Source organism: Populus nigra, chromosome 4 (genome assembly GCF_951802175.1).
Source record: "Populus nigra chromosome 4, ddPopNigr1.1, whole genome shotgun sequence".
In the NCBI taxonomy this organism is placed as follows: Eukaryota; Viridiplantae; Streptophyta; class Magnoliopsida; order Malpighiales; family Salicaceae; genus Populus; species Populus nigra.
The window spans coordinates 16,407,921-16,430,341 of record NC_084855.1 but is presented as its reverse complement, the minus strand read 5'-3'; the positions used below and the strand labels follow the sequence as shown (position 1 = coordinate 16,430,341).

At 33.4% G+C, this 22,421-nt stretch overlaps 1 protein-coding gene across 1 annotated transcript; it reads left to right on the top strand.

Annotated features, from left to right (window-relative positions):
- Positions 1 to 366: 366 nt before the first annotated feature.
- LOC133691730 (exopolygalacturonase clone GBGE184-like) lies at positions 367 to 12,072 on the top strand. The gene is made up of 7 exons (XM_062112336.1): positions 367 to 426; positions 2,125 to 2,143; positions 10,059 to 10,234; positions 10,438 to 10,752; positions 11,063 to 11,352; positions 11,483 to 11,699; positions 11,842 to 12,072. The coding sequence occupies exons 1-7, from the start codon at positions 367 to 369 to the stop codon at positions 12,070 to 12,072; spliced, it is 1,308 nt and encodes a 435-aa protein (XP_061968320.1).
- The last annotated feature ends 10,349 nt before the right edge of the window (positions 12,073 to 22,421 follow it).

Sequence of the window (22,421 nt, the reverse complement as noted above, 5' to 3'; positions counted from 1 at the left end):
TTATCTTTTTTAACAAAATTCAAACATAAGACTTCAAACAAGTATTTGATCTTTTTTAACCCAGCAAAATAGGTCATCTCCTAAACCAATCACCATGATGAAATATGTTTCTTAAAAGACTAGTACAAATTATGATAGTTGCATGAACATTGCTATTGGACATGACTTTGAAAAATCTCAAGTTTTTAAAAAGACAGTAAATCTTGTGAAATCCTTGTTAGGGAAAACACCCTAAAATAAAACCTAAACATGTGTCATGTGTATTTGATAGAAGCACATGAAAAATAACATTGTCATAAGGCAAAGAGTTATAAATGCATTCCTAATTTGGATAGTATTTGTCATGGTCTAAATATTCATAATAAGATGGCTACAAAGGCAGCTCAGTGCTCAAGATTTGAAAGTAACTCACATAGATTTGCTTGGGTAAACTAGAAGATGATCCGAAAAAAATGACCACCTAAAAAATTACAACCCTTAACAATCAAAAAAAGAAATTGTGAATAAATAGGGGGTAATATTTCAAAAAAATACATTGCATATGTTTTAACCTCACCTTTGAAATAGTGTTGATGTAGGATTCATCAATCAAGAGGAAAGGGGGAGAAATTTTCATGAGTGAATGAAAGTTGAGAAATGACAAAGAAATCCCATCTATATGGTGTGGACAACTAAGGCCATAAGACAAAGCACTTGTTTTAAGAGTTTACCATTGGAGGGTTTTTTGTTTTTTGTTTCAGAAAAGTTTTGAAGGATTTTGATGAAAATCTTAGTTTGAATTTCAAAATAGACAAGCCGCCCGTGAAAATAGACTAACTTAAGGGATCATGGACGTTTGCTGAAGTTCCTTTTAAATTTTAAAATGGGCAGATCACCTGTGAAAATAAACTAGTTTTTGAATTTCAAAATGGACAGGTCACCCGTGAAAAGAGATCAATTTCAGGGAAGTATGAACGTTTGCTAAAATTCTTTTTGAAATTTAAAAAGTGCTGGTTGCTTATGAAAATAGACAAATTTCAGGGAAACATGAACGCTTGCTGAAGTTTGAAAAGGGTAGGTTGCTCTTGAAAATAGACTAATTTCAAGGAAGTACAGACACTTCTCGAAGTTCTTTTTGAAAATTAAAAAGGCAGGTCGCCTGTGAAAATAAGCCAACTTTTGAATTTTAAAATGGGCAAGTCGCCCATGAAAATAGACCAATTTCAGGGAAGCATGGATGCTTGTTGAATTTTTTTTTTGAAATTTAAAAAGGACAGGTCGTTTGTAAAAATAGATTAGTTTTTGAATTTCAAAAGTAAAGTTTTTGGATGGGTGGATCACCTAATAAGTTGGACAAACACTTTTTCTTTACAAACTTAACATGCAAAACCTTTGATGAAATTTTGCTTCGTAAACATTGTAAAGAGATGACACTTGTTATCTATTTTTAACTGTAAACCCTCGGTTATAATTTTTCTGGGTATTTAAAAGATGAGAAATTTAACCAATAGTAAAATGGGTTAAATTAAATTAAAGAAACCTAATCAAGATAACAATAGTGAAATTAATGAAATGAAAAGTGAATATAGTACTAAATCATTGAAAAGAAAAACATTTGTGAGGACAATATGAATACGTAAGATCAAGAGAGGTCAATATTCAAATAACAGAAGGTTGAGAGTTTATGTATAAATGATAAAAAGGGGTGGGGATAAATGTGCAATTAACAAGATGTTAGAACTATAAATATCATTCTATTTTCTCTCTTGGAGGGACTGGCAAGAGTAAGAGAGAGTTTAGAGAGAGGCTAGAGAGAAGATATATTGATGGTAAATCAACCGACAGCTATAACTCTACCTTCCACCGTTGGATCAGCACGATATTCAGGTATGTTGTTCTCATCCATGTCTTGTACATTTTCACCATAGGGATTTTCTATATCAGTCCCCATTTGAGAGATATCGAGGGAGGAAAATATTTGGGAACACTTCTAGACAGTCTTCTTTGCTGTCTGTTTTCTCCTTCGGACACCGTTGGATTAGGCTATAACTTGGATATGTTGTTCTTCCTGATTTTGTCTAGATTCTGAACGGTGGAGATCTGAAACAAACATTTGGTATAAAAGTTGTGTATTTCGCACAATAGGTCTGCAAGTTTGAGGTCAGTTCGGTTAAACCCATATTTCTGGAAATTTCACCATTTGATGAAGTTAATATTTAGATATGTTATACTCATAAAAATGCATTATAACTTGACAGTATAGATTGTTTGGAATATTATTCATTTGTTATTTATGGTTTATAGGAACTGTGTCAAGGATTGTGTTTAGAAGAATATTGTTCGAAAAGTTTGTAAAATCGACAAGAATGTTTTATTTTGACGTTAAGAGGGAAAATTGAAATAAATAAGATAAATTGGCTCTTATAAAGATATTTTTTACAGTCTTAAACGATATGTGATATGACTAGGGGATTGAGATTATAGAGAAAAAGTTAAATTGTGGATGTTGTGTGTAAATGGAAAGGTTGATAAATCTGGACAGATTCGTCTCCAAACTTTTAGAGAGAATTCGAGTAGAAGGATGAGAGAATTAAGATCACGTTTCTCATAGTAATTGTACTTTTAGATGTTAGCTAACTAAGAAATTAGTCTTGCTCCATGTGGAGCTGTAGAACCCCAGCTATGGATCATCAACCAAGATTGGGTCTTGACAGACCCTGTAGGGTGGTGTTTGTTGATGAGCAATTTTAACTATCTCAAAGGCAGAACTGGGTTCTCCTTTATTCAAAGAACTTGTAGCCTCGTGTATTAGCTTTCCAACGAGACTAATCTCGCTTGAAACAGAGTTCTATAAGTCTAGATATAGTTAAGAATCTGATGAGTGTTCAGACAGTAACAGTTCAATGTCTAGACAATAACAGTTCAAAGTGTAGACAGTAACAGTTCAAATGTCTAGACAGTAAGAGTTCAAAGTATAGACAGTAACATTTCAAATGTCTAGACAGTAACAGTTCAAAGTATAGACAGTAACAGTTCAAATGTCTAAACAGTAACAGTTGGAAAAGTCAAACAGTAACGGTTGGAAAAGTCAAAAAGTAACAGTAGACTTTCACATGAATACTATATAAAGGAATTGAGTCATACGAACACTTGCACATTGAGATACTAACTCTGAAAATATACATGATATATGTATGTATGTTATTATGAGGATATGAACATGCATAAGAAAGTAACAGATGAGTAATGGATGAATATGGATTCTCTATAATATCGGCTTGAAGGAATGATAACTATGGTTGGATAAATGATGACAACATTAATGGGTGTAATGAGAAAAACATAAGATATAAAGAAAGATTTATTAGCTATTGATATGATTATTATAAAACATATCCTTGAATGAGGAAAATTTATGAGATGAGTCTGTGATTGCAGGAGGGACCACCGGTGTGGTGCAACAGCAGCAACATGGGAGCACGAGTAGAGCTTCTATTGCAGGTAGGTGACTTTCACCTTCCTTTTAAATAATGTTGAATAATGAAAATGTTTTATCATGACTATTATTGTATTGTGTTAATTCAGATATCAGACTGTCAAATGCTTAAATGTTAACAAATGAACGATTAGCTTCGGCTAAAGGCATCTGAAGAGATGACCTTGAACAATGAAATACCTTATCATGAACGTTGTTGTATTGTGTTAATTCAGATATCAGATTTCCAAATGCTTAAATGTTGATAAATGAATGATTAGCTTCGGCTAAACGATTGATTAGTTTCGGCTAATGGCATCCGAATGGATGACCGAGACAAATAAATGATTAGCTTCGGCTAAACAATTGATTAGCTTCGACTAATGGCATCCGAAGGGATGACCAGGACAAATGATTGATTAGCTTCGGCTAATGGCATCCGAATGGATGTCTGGGACAAATGATTGATTAGCTTCGACGACAAACGATTGATTAGCTTCGGCGACAAACGATTGATTAGCTTTGGCTAATGGTATCCGAATGGATGGCCGGGACAAACGATTGATTAGCTTCGGCGACAAACGATTGATTAGCTTTGGCTAATGGCATCCGAATGGATGACCGGGACAAACTGTTGATTAGTTTTGGCTGATGGAATTCGAAGGGGATGGCTGGGGTGAGTGAATAGTTAACCTCGACAAATGATGTCTTAAAAAAATGGCCGAATTTAAGATTATAGTTGATTGCAAGAATTGGTGTATATATATATATATACCACAAGTTGTGTATACCAAGAATATGAAGGAACTACAAATGTCACGCTTCAAACATGAGATAATGTTAATGCTTCGTTAAACTACCAGATCATTTTCTTATTGTTATTATTATTATTATTATTAAGTAATTGCATTCTTGTAAATGTTTTGTACTGCAGTAGGGACGTCATACCAACAAGGTGCCTAGGAAGCCCGATATATGGGAACCTACTTTTACAAGGAATCATGTAGTTGCATTCTAAATCATGATGTATTTTATATGAATCAATGTACTGAATGTATAACTATTATTAGATCCTTTTAGATTAAATTCGTGATGACTATTTGTAGGATAGAATACAAACTCATGACTATGCATATATATTTTAAATGCGAACTTCTAATCATGCAAACATAATATTATAAGTTTATGTAAGATTCACTTTTAAATGAAATTTAATTGTTGTTGATGTATGGATTATATATTGATGATGTGAAGGGAACACGTTCGCCGAGTACCGACACGATGTGTGTCAAGTAAAAAAAATAAAAATTTACTGTTGTTTTGGGCTTGAAAAAGTCGAGCTATTACATTAGCTTCATAAAAAAATAAGAAAAGAAGAAAAAGCATATTAAAAATATCAGGATATATATGAATAAAGCCCAAAAGATTACCCAAGTTGATGGCAAAGGACCAAGATGACAAGTGAAAAGTTGAAGGACCAAAATGTACAAGGTTTACAAAAGTAGCGACTCCTTGACCCCTATGACACCGCTTACGCCGTGCGTCCATTTGCGACATATAGTTAGAGAGAGAAATAGTGATTTGGAGAGTAAAAGGAGCAATATTTGAAAGAAATAGAGCAAGGAACAAGGCAAACTTGGTTAATTGGTGGTGGTAAAGTTTTTTCATTGCTTTAATTTCGTTTATGTTGTAGCTTTTTTATAAGGATTGAAAATCCCCAAATTCTATGCAAGTTAGGGTTTATGTTAAAATAGTATTGGAAGAAAAGATTTTTGAATTGATAGAATTATTTTGGTTTAAATGATATAGTTAATAATGTAAACGAAAGAAAATTTCAAATAGAATGTTGTTTTTAGTTCATTCCAGAGGCTTATCCATGGGTAAAGAAATTATAGGTTGAAGAATTAAGCCAAATAATGTCAATACTATTGTCTTAAATTGTGTTAGTAAGAAAGATTGGTTTGGGTTGTGGTGTCTTAAAAACATTTAAGAAAAATATATACAAAGATAGATATTTTGTAGAAGCAGGGATGGTAATATACACCAGGGAAGAAAATGTAATTTTCTTTTATGTTTCTAACATGCAATTTTACTTCTCAGTCATAGAAAACCATAAACTTTGTCGTGGAATAAAATAACAATAGTACATATACAAATCATTCATCTCATACTTACTATCTATTACATGGTTAGATTAGTTGAAAGGTTTTTTAAGGATAATGTTTTGATAATATGTGACTGGCTTTTGGCGGGTAATTAGAGTATGTTTGGCAGTGTGGTAACGGTTGCTTTTCAAATAACTTTTCGTGTTGAAATGCATGTCAATGATTTTTTTATTTTTTTAAAATTATTTTTGATATCAGTACATCAAAAAAATCTAAAACATACAAACTATATTAAATTTTAATAAAAAAAATAAAATTTACGATTTCTTAATGTCCCTATCGAAGGAATTTTCAAGATGACGATAACATTCAAAAGTGGTAGGGGGTGTTTGGATACAACAAAAAAACAACAATTTCTGATTAAGAACCAAGAACTGTTTCAACTTCAGTTTCTTTTCCTTCGATTGTAGGTGATCTTGTTGCTAGCTAGTTTCCTCTGCAACTTCATGTTTTCCAGCTTCCTATATCAAAATTCAATCCATTGTCATGGGTTATGGAAGCAGCAGCAACTATGGCAAGTTGAGGTAGAATCCATCTTCTCTCCATCTTGATTTTGCAAATGACAAAAATAAAGAGGAAAAGGCGATGGAAAAAGAGAGATTTGTGGAAGTTGTATTTGTATGAAGTTTATTTTATATGTTAGAGAAAAAGAAAGTGTTATTTGGAATTAAGAAGAGGAAAGTGGAAAATTTTTTTTTTTCTGGGTTAAAAATATTGAAAAGGTTGAAAACTATTTTTCAAAAAAGTGTTTTTTTTAAACAACCAAGGCTTTAACGTAGCTTCATTTTTTCTCTTTTCTTTCTACAGCCTACTTTGTTTTTGTTTTTTTTTTCCTTTTAATTTCATTATTTTTTTTTCTAAATTTCATTCTCAAATTCTTTTTAACAAGCTGTTGTGTTACCTTTAAACTTATTAGGCCAATTGGATTATTTTAACACAATTTTTACATGATTTAATTTTAAATTCGAGTTAGCCAAGAAATCTGGTTAAATGATTTTTCCATCAATTTCATCCTTAGATTTTTTTTTATTGAAAAACCAAGTTGCTTTTGAATAAATCAAGTTAATTGAGTTATATTGGAGAAACTCTCAACCATTTATTTTTTAACTTGGGTTAGGTAAAACATTAGACCAGGAGATTTTACTTTTGTTTTTCTATTAATTTCTTTTTTTTTAATTCATCATCAAATTTTTTTATTGATCAACTAAATTGTCTTTGAACTAGTTAAATTAACTAGATTACAATGAATTATTTTTTTCTAAATTTAATTTTAAATTCAAGCTAATTAAAATATCCTATTAAAAGATTTCAAAGTTAATACACGGCACTGTCAAGTAATTATTTATAATCTATATAATTTTTGTTGCATTAATTTTTTTTATTTGATTAACAGTCGAGCGCAGGCCTTAAAACCATTCTTGATCTAAACAGGCTGAAATTCTGATCCTAAACAAATCCATCTTTTCAGAAGATACTTTGAAGTTTGGTTTTGGATAGACCCCTCCACTGAAATTCATCAAAAAGCACGTGTACATATCCTATCCCAGATTCTTTATCTTCTCTCCACCAATCACTGGGTTCGCCGTGGCTAAATAATTGAAACATCGGTCCAGATGGACCCTCCTCTTATTAAAATTTGAACTATAAAAAGCAAACTTTCTTAATTAAAAACAAACCCCCTTGGAGTTCATATTTTGTTTTTTGCCCAAAGGATATGCTAAAAGTATGCGGCCTTCCACATGAATTATTCAGTTCAGATTGGGAATTGACGTGGTTCCTTATCCTCTAGACATCACATGCTAATGTATTTTTTATTTTTTCATAATAAAAACTAAAGCAATACAAATAATTTTAAAAAGGAAAAAAATAAATCAATTAGGTTATTGATTCGATTATGTTTAACAATTCAATTAATTTAATATTATAAATAAAAATAAAACAACAATAAATAAATTAGCCAAGAAATTAATCAAGACATATTTTTATGTTAAATCAAGTAATCTTGGCAAAAGCAACTTAAATAAAATCATGAAACTTAATCACCAAATAACCCAATATTAAAAGATAGATAATTTAGATTATTTTTAAAATTAGTGAAAAATCAATATAAAACAGATAAAAAATAACAAAGCCCAATTTAAAATCAAATAAATACTAAAAGATAAAATTAAAAAATATGATTTAAAAAAAAAACCAAGTAAATCCAGGTGAATCTTCTAAATCTAAGTTAATTTTTCAAACTCATAATCTTTTAAATCCTAGAATTGGGCTCAATTAAAAATGTTAATTCCTAACTAATTTAATGTTAAAGGATGAAACCAAGAAAAACAATTTCAATTTAAAAAATTTTTCAAAGAAAAAAAGCAATAAAAAAATAAGGATTAAATATGACAGGAAAAAAAATCATAGGACGATAAAATAAAAAAAAATATTTTTAAAACTATCCCAAATAAAATAAATAATAATAAAAAGAATGAGGACTCAATCTGATACATGAAAAAAAATAAAAAAGAATGAAATTAAAAAAAAATTCAATTTAATAAATGCTTTTATATAAAAATAAATATAAATTAAAAAAAATAAAAACTAAAATTAAGAAGAAAACAAATGAAGGTTTGCCATGAAAATTTGAAGATTAGGCACAAAATTTGAGGCAGAGAGAAGATAAAAAAAGAAGAAGTTATTGATGCAAAATCTAAAACTTGCTGGTCTCACACACCGTCACATAATGAAGAGGTTGCTAATATAATTAAAACATCATGGTTAAAGACAATATTTGGATACTAAAATTCCCCACACGCTCTACTAGAAGGGTGCGGGGGTGTCCAAGCGTTTACATATGCTATTTTTTAAAAAATTACATTTAATATTTGTTAAATTACAAATCAACCATTAAATGAAATTCAATATTACAAAAAAATAATAATAATGAAAGGACAAAAAACACCTTTTCACACCAGCCTTAGACTTCTTTATTTTTATTCGAAGGTCCAATTGATTTTTTTTCTGTATTATATTTTTTATGAAAAGGCAAAAAGCCTCTCTTTGCAAGTTTAATATTTTGTTTTAAATTTTAAAGGTGTTCATGATATTTTACTATGCAAAGAAAGTTCAGAAGAGATAGACAAATGAAAGGGTACCATTATTATTATTTTATTGTGCTAAAAAAAGAGAGTATAAACCACTTAATCTCTAATTAATTTGTTAATGATGAAATGATCACCTAAAAAAGATGATTTTATCCCATCAGCTATGTCGTTGGTTTTTATAAAGAATGTAAAAAAAATTATAGCATCGCGCAGGAAGTGTCCACTGAATGCAAATCTGATTAATGCATCTCTTACATTTTCCAGAAATTGGGTGGAGAGAGAGGAGGAGAATGCATGTCTCATGATAATGTGAAAAAAGAGGAACCAAGCTTATGCTATAAAAGGGTTATGCTCCATAGGTATTGCGACGACAAGCACTAGTAACAGCAGACAGGTTTTTGATTACTAGAAGAATAGAGAGGAAGACTGCTTGAGAATGGTTCCTCCAAACAAGCTTGCAGAGATTGGAAATGAAGCCTTCCAATATGTTGGAGGAGAGCATATATAGGCCCAGTTCCTAAGGCAAAGATGCCTCTGCATTCAACATTTCAACAACAGCTTTCAAGTGCACAAGCTTCTTGTAATACAAGGGAAACTATTGAATGCTACACGTACGGCAGCCCAGAAGAACAAGGTTGTGATAATGGTTGAGTATTTCGTTAATAAACCTGCCCCGGTGGCAACGCCAGTACCTCGTAAATATATATTTTTTAAGGGTTTTTGTATGTTCATGACTCTACAATAATTCCATGTAATTAATCACTATAATTAGTGATTGTAAATCTTAAGGCTTTTGAATTTTTATTTTTGGGATTCATAAGGAGACTTGAACATTCCGAGGAATAAGAACAACATCATGCTTGCCAATCGAGCTGTGGCTTAGATCCGCTCTATACCTCACCGAAGCATCCTAAATTCATATGGTGTATCCTAAGATAGAATGTTTTTGGATTACACTGTTCATGATATAGTAAATTCTATTTTTCTTCTGGAAACCGGTGGTTGAGAGCTACACATCCCATGATTTCTATTCCTATAAGTAGGTATTGAGCACTTGTGCATATATATTTATGGGAAAAGAATCGGTCATTCTAAGTCAACATACAGTGATATCTTATTTCGGTGGCTTCAAGCGACCTGAAATATAGCAGGGAAGACGCAGATTCATACTTAACTAAGGTTACAGTACTATGTTTGGGGGGGCATCACTAAAAATAGAGATAGAGATAGAGATTTTAATCTATAAAAGATAAACCATGGCGAGGTAAAATTCACATTCCTCTGCAAGAACTTTGAAGATTTAAAAAGAAACCTTTCATTCTGGGCTAAACGTCACCATGGCCATTGCAGGAAGCATTCTTGTTTTAGGCTTAGCTTTGCTCTCTTGCGTGGCCGATGGTGCACTTCGCCACCATATTGGTCTCAGTGACCGTCGTAGCCTCATTGATGGTAGTGGTGCCGCGGTTACAGTTTTTGATGTAACAAAACACGGTGCCAAGGCTGATGATAAGACCGATAACGCAGAGGTGAGTTCGCAAGACAAAGCCAGTCTTATAATTGATTGCCTTTACTTGGTTTAGTTCTGTGTAACCGATAACAGAACACGTGAAAAGGTTTGATTTTTTTCTGACAAAATAATTAACTATCCTGGATTTTAATCGCTAAACAGGATTTGCGCTCTAAAAAGGTTTGCAACTCCAATTAACGTCTAACAATGTGTATCATGCAGGCATTTATCCAAACATGGCGGGCAGCATGTGATTCAGGTGCTCCAGCAAAGATGGTTATCCCTGGAGGGACATTTTTGACAAGCCCTGTCGTATTTCAAGGGCCGTGCAAAAGCACAGAGCCTATAGTTTTTGAAGTACAGGGAAACGTGAAAGCTACTACTGATCTCAGTGAATATAGTTCAGAACAATGGATCTTATTTGAAATAATTGATGGTTTAACATTGAACGGTGGAGGAACTTTTGATGGGCAAGGCAGTGCCGTCTGGAAGTACAACGATTGCCATCAAAACAAGGAATGCCAGCCACTTCCCAGTGTATGTATAGCACTTGCCACAAAATTTATTAATCATTGGCCTGACCATGATCAGGAATATGTCCAGGCCTGCACAATAAGAATCTCATTCTTCACATAAGCCATCACTTCTGTCAGTGTTGACATAAGTTTTAAAGAACCTTTGACTGCAAGCAAGATACTGTCCGGGCATTTGTTTTCATTCTGAAGAAAACTTTTCCCCATTTGTTAACATACTTAGTTGCCGGAGAGTTAATTCACAAAAGTTACTATACATGTGGTCGTAAAAGTATAAACTTGGAATGATTTTGTTACTTCTTTCCATGTTGCAGTCCATTAAGTTGAGCAAAGTAAACAATGCTCTTGTTCACGAGATCAGCTCTGTCGATAGCAAATATTTCCACATGCACGTTACAAGCTGCAACAGCATTTCGATCCACAATATCAATTTGACTGCTCCTGCTAATAGCCCAAATACAGATGGTATTCACATAAGCCATTCTGATGGTGTCCACGTAACAAGCAGCAAGATTGGAACAGGTGATGACTGTGTTTCCATTGGACAAGGATCCACAAATATTCTCATCTCTCAAGTCTTTTGCGGCCCTGGACACGGCCTTAGGTAACTTCCGTACTGATTCCCCCTCCCTGCAATCCCATTTCTGATCCAGTGAACATCATTCATGAAGTTCCAGGTATAAATGTATTCGTTTACTTACTTCTTCTCTGTTTTTGGATTGGACTTACACCAGTGTTGGAAGCCTTGGCAAGTACAAGAACGAGGAGGATGTGAGCGGAATTGTTGTGACTAACTGCACATTGTTTAACACCACCAATGGTGTGAGAATCAAATCATATGCTGCATCTGACCCTAGCCAAGCTTTAAATATCACTTTTAAAGATATCACTATGGATAGTGTGAAAAATCCCATTATCATTGATCAGAAGTATGGTTCCCGCAATGGCGCGGTAATTCATAGACAAAAATCTTATCATATTATGTATACCCATGCAACATCAGAATATTTGATAAATCCTATATTGTATGTAATTTAATTTTTTTTGAGCTTAATTAACGTTGGATTGCTAAGCTTGTTCATGTTCTGTGCAGCCATCACGAGTGAAAATTAGCAATGTTCATTACCAGAACATCAAAGGCACCTCAACTTCCGATGTTGCTGTCAGTTTTTCGTGCAGTTCATTGGTTCCTTGTCAAGGAGTAGAGCTTGTGGACATCGATTTGGCCTATATCGGCCAGAAAGCAAAGATGCCTCTCTCAGCTTCATGTTTGAATGCAAATATTGTTAAATCGGGCGGCAAACAGAACCCAGGATGTAATTGACTATTTTGTCTTCCATATCGAGAAGAATTTATTTGTCTGATTTATTATGAGCTCATTGCCTGCACCAGATGTGATTTGAGTGAGAGCTTCAATTTTTCTCTTTTTTAGGTATTTTGGATTTGTTCCTTTTAGTTTGGCCAAACAAATGAGAGTGTGTGTCAATGAGATCAGAGCTGGATTCACAACTTATGTTGTATGCTAGTTATGTAGCCTGTGCTGGATAAATTTTCTTTTTCAATATAATAAAATTAATATGTAAATGTTTATAAAATGTTTTTAGACACGGAGAACAAATTTTATTCCAAAATAAAAAATTCCATTCATGCATTTAATTTATTAAATAAAAAATCAATTTGCCTAAACTTGAGTTAATTAGCTACATTTACGACTTAAATTTTGAGATTGTAATATCTATATAAAAAATAAACTGAAACAAATTATGATGTTGAATTCACAAATCGACTCATTGTTGAATGATGAAATTGAAAACAATAGCATTAGAAAGTCCACTAGAAAAGTCCTTCCACCATGGATTCCACTTAATTTACAACACAATAAAAACTCACACTTATAAACACTTAGGAGAGTGTTTCTTTCCAATATGGGATAAACATCTTTGTCTTCTTTATTTATTTACAAACTACACCAACAATCCACACTAGTTTGTAATGAATATCTTTTTATTTGATCGAATTATACTTACAAGAAGATATTTTACAATTTAAACCTTCAATTAATAGTATAACTTGAATTCTATTAAAGTTATTGGTGTCTACAGATTAAACCAAAACTTTTATTGTAAAATAAAAGATGCTACACACATAATACTATCCAAACTCTTAAAGAGGTTTACAATTGTTTAGCACTATTATGGTCATGTGCTAAAATTGTATTTTCATGAATATTTATAAGAGAAAACCCTAACTCTTGTCAAAAGCGGTACCATTTCTATATTTATATAGGTGGAATTATACATGTCTCTATTACATTAAACACGAACTTTAAATTCCATTAAGAGCCTATGCTCATCCTCCTTTATATAATAGAACGCACTAAATACTATCAAAATAGGATCTAAAATTAGATGACCCAACAATCAAAGTTTGTCGTATAAAAGCTACATGAAATAAAGGATAAAGTTTTCATGAATCATGAACTCATAAAAATATTCCATGCAAATCGCAATGGTGATGAGGTCACAATTTATTTGTCCTAGTCGATGTTGCTTGAAATGAGAAAAAGGCCCTTCTTTGATACCCCTTAGAAATAAATATATTCATTGCAGTCCCAATTCGAGCTAAAGTGAAGTTTTTTTTGCAAGATAACCCTTGTTAGGATCACATTCACCACTGGGGCAAGTATTAGAAAATAATTAGGAAGTGGTCGGAAAACTCAAAAAAGGTAGAATACCTATGAACGGAATCCATGATTGTGTCTATAAGCCGAACAAGCCCAAAAAGAAGAAAAGGAGCTTTGCTAAAATAACATTGCTAAAATAACAAATCTTGAAAAGACACATGAGTATAAGAAAAAACAAGTAAAGGCTTTTTCTCCAACTTCGACAAATGAAGAAAAGGAAAATCATTGAGGAATTTGCAAATGAAAGAAACATGTTTAGGTTTTCTATCAAGGGTTTGAAAAAGAGAAGGGCATTAGGTAAAAAGATTTCAGGAAAGAAAAGCTAATTAGATGTTCGATCAAAGGTATAATGTCAAAAGAAAACCTGGAAAGATCCTTTTGTCTTGACTCCTAAAAGCAAAGGACTTTGATAGCATATCATATGCTAGAAGAATAACAAAAGAGGATGAAAGGGTATAAAGGGATGAAAGGGTATAAAGGAATAAAAGTGATCCTAGACCCATGAAAACCCTTGAACACCATTTGAGCTTGTGAATTCATTTTCTTTAGTAGCCATCAAACTAAGCCTTCATTACGTACCTTGAAAAGTCTGTTCTAATCAAGTAAGTAAGAAAGACTGATAAATACGCTCTCAAAACATAAGGAACCATTCTTAAGAGTCATGATAAAATGAATAGCTATTCATCTTTTTTGAGAATATTCAAACACAAGACTTCAAACAAGTATTTGATTTTGTTTTCAACCCAATGCAAAATGAGCCATCTCCTAAACCAATCACCATGATGAAATATCTTTCTTTAAAGACTAGTCAGATCATGAGAGTTGCATGAACATTGCTATTTGACATGACTATGAAAAATCTCAGGTTTCGAAAAGACAAAATAAGTCTTTTGAAATCCTTGTTAGGGAAAACACCCTAAAATAAAACTCAAATATGTGTCACATGTATTTGATAAAAGCACATAAAAAACAACATTGTCATAAGGCAAAGTGTAACATCCCCCATTTCTGGGATAAAACCACAATCTCATGTCAATAGAAAAATAGGGTAGTTAAATTTTTTATATATATATACATATTCACGGTCTTCGTGTTAACATCTACCGGAAATTTCGATGGAGTCCCCCCTATATCGGAAGGTTCCAATTTACCGACATGTAACCTGTTTACACTTCTAACAGTTCGCATCTCATAACTTAATTCCCGACCCAATCAACCTGGGTTTCAATTCCACAATTATACTCACACCTATCAACCATAATATTTATGATATGTATGATATAAAAAAAATATCATTATGGATGGATAATTTAAATAAATATAAATTCATAGACATGAAATATGGTTATATAAACTACAACGTTAAATTCATCCAATCAAGTTTAAACATTTATTTTACAAATTAAGTTATACAACCATTTTCATGTTTACAAAATACAAGGGTATACTCCCTAGAACCTAGACTTCAAAAAGGGAACATAAGCTATGATCTACTCCTGTCGTGCATTCGATGATCCTGAAACAAAATACATATTATTGCAAGGTGAATATTTCCATAAATATAACAATATGAATATCTAATAATTTCAACATGGCAACATGCATTCATATTTCATTTACTTCTCCCTTCTAGTTTTTTTTTATAAAATCTCTTCCTTATTCAACTATTGATAATCATTCCCTCTGCCACTATCAACCTTCATTCCAGACATCAACGTGATTACTTTTGCTTATCACATTCCCGATACCAATTTCACTGGTATCGTCATCACCACCCCATAGGAGTCGATATAAGGCGATCCCTTTACCCGGAATCCTAACATACACTGAATGTATGCTGGCCATTCCATGGTGATCCCCTTACCCGGGATCCTAACATACACTGAATGTATGTTAGCCAATACATGGAGATCCCCTTACCCGGGATCCTAACATACACTAAATGTATGTTAGTCCATTCGTGACGATCCCCTTACCCGGGATCCTAACATACACTCAATGTATGCTAGACAATACATGGTGATCCCCTTACCCGGGATCCTAACATACACTCAATGTATGCTAGACAATACATGGTGATCCCCTTACCCAGGATCCTAACATACACTTAATGTATGCTAGTTTTATGCCTCAAATCACACTTCTCATATTTTCCTTTTTCATTGACAATTTCATCACTTGGCAATTCACATAACAACTTTTCACCTTGAATACACATACATTCAGTAATTTACATTTCACATCAAAATATATTAAATCATGGAATTTAACTAGGAAACATAGATGTGAATCACCTACCAGCAATAGAAGCTCTACTCATGCTTCCCTGCTGCTGCTGTTGCACTATGTCTGTGGTCCCTCCTGCAAATCACAGGTTTATCTCATAAATTTTCTTCACTCAAGGATATGTTTTCTAATAACAATATCAACAACCAATAAGTCTTTCTTTCAGTCATTTCATAGTACTTTATGTTTTTCTCATTTCACTCATTATTACTGTCATTCTTTGTCCAATCCTAGTTATCATTCCTTTCTTTATATTTGGACTTTCACTGTCCAACTGTTACTGTTTCGTCTTTGAACTGTTACTGTCTGACCTCTCCTCAGATGTTTAACTATATCTGGAGTTATAGAACTCCGATTCAAACGAAATTTATGGCGTTGGAAAGGTAAGACATGAGGCTACAAGTTCTATGTTTTGGGAAGAACGCAGTTCTACCTCTAAGGTAGTCAAAATTGCTCATTAACAAATGCTTGGATTGTTACTGTCCAACTGTTACTGTCCATTTTTGAACTGTTACTGTCTGACCTCTCCTCAGAGTTTTAACTATATCTAGAGTTATAGAACTTCGATTCAAGCGAAATTTATGGCGTTGGAAAGGTAAGACATGAGGCTACAAGTTCTATGTTTTGGGAAGAACCCAGTTCTGCCTCTAAGGTAGTCAAAATTGCTCATTAACAGACGTTTGAACTGTTACTGTCCAACTGTTATTGTCCATTTTTGAATTGTTACTGTCTGACCTCTTCTCAGATTTTTAACTATATCTGGAGTTATAGAACTCCGATTCAAGTAAAATTTATGGCGTTGGAAAGGTAAGACATGAGGCTACAAGTTCTATGTTTTGGGAAGAACCCAGTTCTGCCTCTAAGGTAGTCAAAATCGCTCATTAACAAACGCTTAGATTGTTACTGTCCATTTTTGAACTGTTACTGTCTGACCTCTCCTTAGATTTTTAACTATAACTGGAGTTATAGAACTCCAATTCAAGCAAATTTTATGGCGTTGGAAAGGTAAGACATGAGGCTACAAGTTCTATGTTTTGAGAAGAACCCAGTTCTCCATCTAAGGTAGTCAAAATTGCTCATTAACAGACGCTTGGACTGTTACTATCTATTTTTGAACTGTTACTGTCTGACCTCTCCTCAAATGTTTAACTATATCTGGAGTTATAGAACTCCAATTCAAGTGAAATTTATGGCGTTGGAAAGGTAAGACATGAGGCTACAAGTTCAATGTTTTGGGAAGAACCCAGTTCTGCCTCTAAGGTAGTCAAAATCGCTCATTAACAAATGCTTGGACTGTTACTGTCCATTTTTGAACTGTTACTGTCTGACCTCTCCTCAGATTTTTAACTATATCTAGAGTTATAGAACTTCGATTAAAATGAAATTTATGGCGTTGGAAAGGTAAGACATAAGGCTACAAGTTCTATGTTTTGGGAAGAATCCAGGTCTGCCTCTAAGGTAGTCAAAATCTCTTATTAACAAACGCTTGGATTGTTACTGTCCAACTGTTACTGTCTCATTTTTTAACTGTTACTATCTAGACATTGAACTGCTACTGTCTCATTTTTTTCAACTGTTACTGTCTAGACATTGAACTATTACTGTCTTGAACTGTTACTGTCAAGATATTGAACTGTTACTGTCTCATTTTTAAACTGTTACTGTCTAGACATTGAACTGTTACTGTTCGACCTCTCTTCAGATTTTTAACTATATCTAGAGTTATAGAACTCCATTGCAAGCAAGATTGGTCTCGTTGGAAAACTAAGACATGGGGCTACAAGTCTCCTAAGGAAGGAGAACCCAATTCTGCCCCTAAGATAGTCATAATTGCTCATAAAAAATCAGACTTACTGCTCTACAGGGTCTGTCATGACCCAGTCTCGGTTGATAACCCATAACTGGAGTTCTACAGCTCTAAATTGAGCAAGACCAATTTCCTTAGTTAGCTAACATCCAAAACTATAATTTCTATGAAGGAAATTGCTTCTCCCTCATCCTCCTATCCAAAATCTTACTGAAAGTCAGGAGACGAGTCTGTCCAGATTCGTTACCCCCCCTTCCCTTCACACATAAATTTCACAAACTATATTTTCTGGGTAAATTATCATGGTTTCACGTCCCTAAATCACATTCCACACATGACTTAACTTTATTTTTACAACAAATACTTTTCCCCCAAATTTAAGTTAAGAATCCTAATCTATAATTCACATCAAGGCATCAATTCCTTATCAAATTTGAAATGACTTATAAGATCATGTTTAGAACACCTTACTCAGTACGAATTAAGGTTTTGATCTTCAACCAGTTGAAGATTTTCAACTTCCTCCTTTCTTATCTAATGATAGTCAGCCATCCATCTTCTCTTCTTGTTCAATTTCCTTGTTAATCACTTGCCCACAAGTGTCTATTCCATCTATAAACCTTTAATCTTGGATGGGTTCTTGAAATTTTGGTGTTTCTCTCTTGATTTGTAGAAATAGATACTAAAACTCCCTCTCTTTTTTCTTCACGATAGTTGCAGATTTAATTTTGGTAAGAAGAGTAGTAGTTATGCTCTATAATTATTCTTATTTGCATTTAGACCCTATTTTCTTTAAATGTATTCATTTTGCCCCCACTTCTTTTTAGTTTATCTTATTTTCTTTAATTTAATCCAACCCTCAACATTTTCGGGTTGATTTATATTGTCTTGAAATATTTCATCCATAAACTTATATCCAAAAATTTCTAAATTTCCGTTTTTATTTAACCATATGCATGAATTTCTTCACTTATATTTCTCATGTAGTTAGTTTGCAATCTAAGCAACCTTTATTTTTCCCCGGGGTTTACATTTCCTAATATAAATTTTGTCCTCGAAATTTAAGTTACGTACCTATGTTGAAGAATAAATGCGGGAACTTTTGCTTCATTTCAAATTCTCTTCCCATATTTCTTCTTCTATTCGAGAGTTTCTCCACAAGACTCACACCAGAGAAACTCTCTTATTCCTTAACACCCTCACATCTCGATCCAAGATCTTGATAGGCTTAGCTTCCATGGTTAAATCCCCTTTAATCTTCATAGGAACGTGTGGTAATACCCATGAGGGGTCTATCTTGGCCTTTCGCAGCAATAACACATGGAACACATTGTGAATCTTATCCAAATATGCAGGCAACTCTCACGGTAGGCAACTTGTTCGATTCTTTCCTTAATCTTGAAAGGGCCAATATATATCTCGGAGCTAATTTCTCTTTTTCTCCAAATCGAATGATGCCTTTCCAAGGCGCCACCTTCAAAAATACCTTATCCCCCACTTGGAATTCTAAAGGCCTTTTTTGGTTATCTGCATAACCCCCCCCTTTTTTTTTCCTGGGCTTCCTTCATCCTCTTTCTGATCACCCTCACCTTGTTAGTTGTCAGTTGTACCATTTCAGGTCCCCAAAGCTTCCTTTTTCCTACTTCCTCCCAACAAATTGGGTACGACATGTCCTCCCATACAATGCTTCATATGAAGCCATACCAATAGTAGCTTGATGACTATTATTATAAGTAAACTCCACCAATGGCAGGAGATCTTCCCAGTTCCCTCTGAACTCCAGCACACAGGACCCCAGAGGATCTTCAAGAGTTTGAATAGTCCTTCCAGATTGACCATCCGTCTGAGGATGAGATGTTGTGCTTAGATTCAACTTTTTCCCCAATGCTCGTTGTAAATTAGGCCATAATCTCGACGTGAACCTTGGATCCTGCTCCGGTATAATCTATACTGGCACTCCATGAAGTCTGATTACTTCATTTACATATAATTTTTGCTAGCTTATCCACAAAATCAGTCATTTTTATAGGCAAAAACAAAAATAGATTTTGTCAGTCAATCCATAACCACCCATACAACATCATTCTCCTTCTTTCCCCTAGGTAATCTTGTCACAGAATCCATATAAATATCCTTCCATTTCCATTCTGGAACCGATAATAACTATAAATCCCCTACAGGTCTCTGGTGTTCTATCTTACTTGTTGACAAATCCCACAGTTCGACACAAATTATGCTATCTCCCTCTTCATATTTGGCCACAAATAGTATTCCTTTAAATCTTTATACATCTTTGTACTTCCCAGATGAGTAGCGAATCAGGATTCATGAGCTTCTCTTCATACTTCATCCTTCAAAGTCTTATGATCAGGTAAATAAATTCGCCTACCCATAGCTATTAGCCCACCAGATAACATTTGGAATGCTTTCTCTATACCCTGGTTTACACTCTCCTTGATATCCTTTACTTTTTCATCTACCTGGTTTACACTCTCCTTGATATCCTGTCTCAAAGTATAGATCAGATCTTTAATTGAGTTAATAGTGATCCCTCAGACCCTACACTTAATCGCAAGCCTAATTTCTTCAATTTCACTATACTTCCCTATTCCTAAATCTCCATATCATTCATCACTATTTTCCCCTTCCTAATCAATGCATCGACTACTATATTAGCCTTACTAGGATGGTAGTCAATCACACAATCGTAATCTTTTATTAACTTTACCTATCTTCTTTGTCACACAAAGAGTTCTAATGCATTCCCAATTAGGATAGTATTCGTCATGGCCTAAATACTAAAAAAAAAAGAGGCTAGAAAGGCAACTTGACGGTAAAGATTTGAAAGTAACTCGCATGGACTTGCTTGGGTAAACTGGAAGATGAGCCGATGAAAGTGACCACTTTGAAAATTACAGCCCTTAACAATCATAAAATAAAATTGTGAAGAAATGAGAGGGGGCTTATATTTCAAAAAGCATGCATTGTACATGGTTTAACCTCAACTTTGAAATATTATTTGTGTAGAATTCGTCAATCAACAGGAAAGGAGGAGAAATGTACATGAGTGAATGAAAGTCGAGAAATGAAAAAAAATCCCATCCATATGGTGTGGACAACTAAAGCCACAAGACAATACACTTGTTTTAAGAGTTTACCCTTTAAGGGTATTTTGTTTTTGGAAAGTTTTGAAGGATTTTAATGAAAATCCTAGTTTGAATTTCAAAATAGGTAGGTCGCCCGTGAAAATTGACCAACTTCAGGGAAGCATGAATGCTTACTGAAATTATTTTTAAAAATTTAAAAAGGGCATGTCACTTGTGAAAATAAACCAATTTCAAAGAAGCATGAACGCTTGCTGAAGTTCTTTTTGAAATTTAAAAAGAGCAGGTCACCCGTGAAAATATGCAAGTTTTTAAATTTCAATGGACATGTCGCCCATGAAAATAGATCAATTTTAAAGAATCATAAACGCTTGTGGAAGTTCTTTTTGAAATTTAAAAAGAGGAGATCACCTGTGAAAATAGACTAGTATTTGAATTTTAAAATGGGCGGGTTGCCTAAGAAAATAGATCAATTTCAGGGAAGTATAGACGCTTGCTGAAGTTCTTTTTGAAATTTGAAAAGGGCAAGTCACCCAGGAAAATATACTAGTTTTTGAATTTCAAAATGAACAGGTCGCCTATAAAATAAGCTAGTTTTTGAATTTCAAAATGGGCAAGCCGTTCGTGAAAATAAACCAATTTTAGAAAAGTATGAACGTTTGCTGAAATTCTTTTTGAAATTTGAAAAGTGCTGGTTGCCCGTGAAAATATATCAACTTCAGAGAAGCATGGATGCTTGCTGAAGTTTGAAAAGAGCATATTGCTCGTGAAAATAGAGCACTTTCAGGGAATATAGACACTTGCTGAAGTTCTTTTTGAAAATTAAAAAGGGCAGGTCACCCGTTTAAATAAACCAACTTTTGAATTTCATAATAGGCAAGTCACCCATGAAAGGAAGCATGAACACTTGTTGATTTTTTAAAAAAATTTAAAAAGGACAGGTCGTTTATGAAAATAGATTAGTTTTTGAATTTTAAAAGCAAAGTTTTTGGATGGATGGATCACCCAACAAGTTTGACATACACTTTTTCATTACTATGCAAAACCTTGATAAAATTTTGCTTTGTAAACATTATAAAGAGAGGGCACTTATTGTTATCTATTTTTGACCCCACAAAAAAAATAAGAAAAGAAGAAAAAGTATAAAAATATTCAAAATATAAGAGGATACACATGAATAAAGCCCAAAAGATTGCCCAAGTTGATGGTAAAGGACCAAGATAACAAGTGAAAAGTTGAAGGACCAAAATGTATAAAAATGATAAAATTAGCGACTCCTTGACCCTTACGACACCGCTCGTGCGCGCCCACGTGCGACATATAGTTAGAGAGAAAAAGAGTGATTTGGAGAGTGAAAGGAGCAATATTTGGAAGAAATAGAGCAACGAACAAGGCAATCTAGGTTAATTGGTGGTGGTAAAATTTTTTCATTGCTTTAATTTCGTTTATGTTGTAGCTTTTTTATAAGAATTGAAAATCACCAAATTTTATGCAAGTTAGGGTTTATGTTAAAATAGTATTGGAAGAAAAGATTGGTGAATTGATAGAATTATTTTGGTTCAAATGATATAGTTAATAATGTAAATAAAAGAAAATTTCAAATATAATGTGGTTTTTCTTTCATTCCAGAGGCTGGCCATGCGTAAAGAAATGATAGGGTGAAGAATTTAGCCAAATAATGTTAATATACTATTGTTTTAAATTGTGTTAGTAAGAAAGATTGGTTTGGGTTATGGTGTCTTATAAAAATTTAAGAAAATTCTTAAAAAAAACTTACCACATTGAGTTAATTT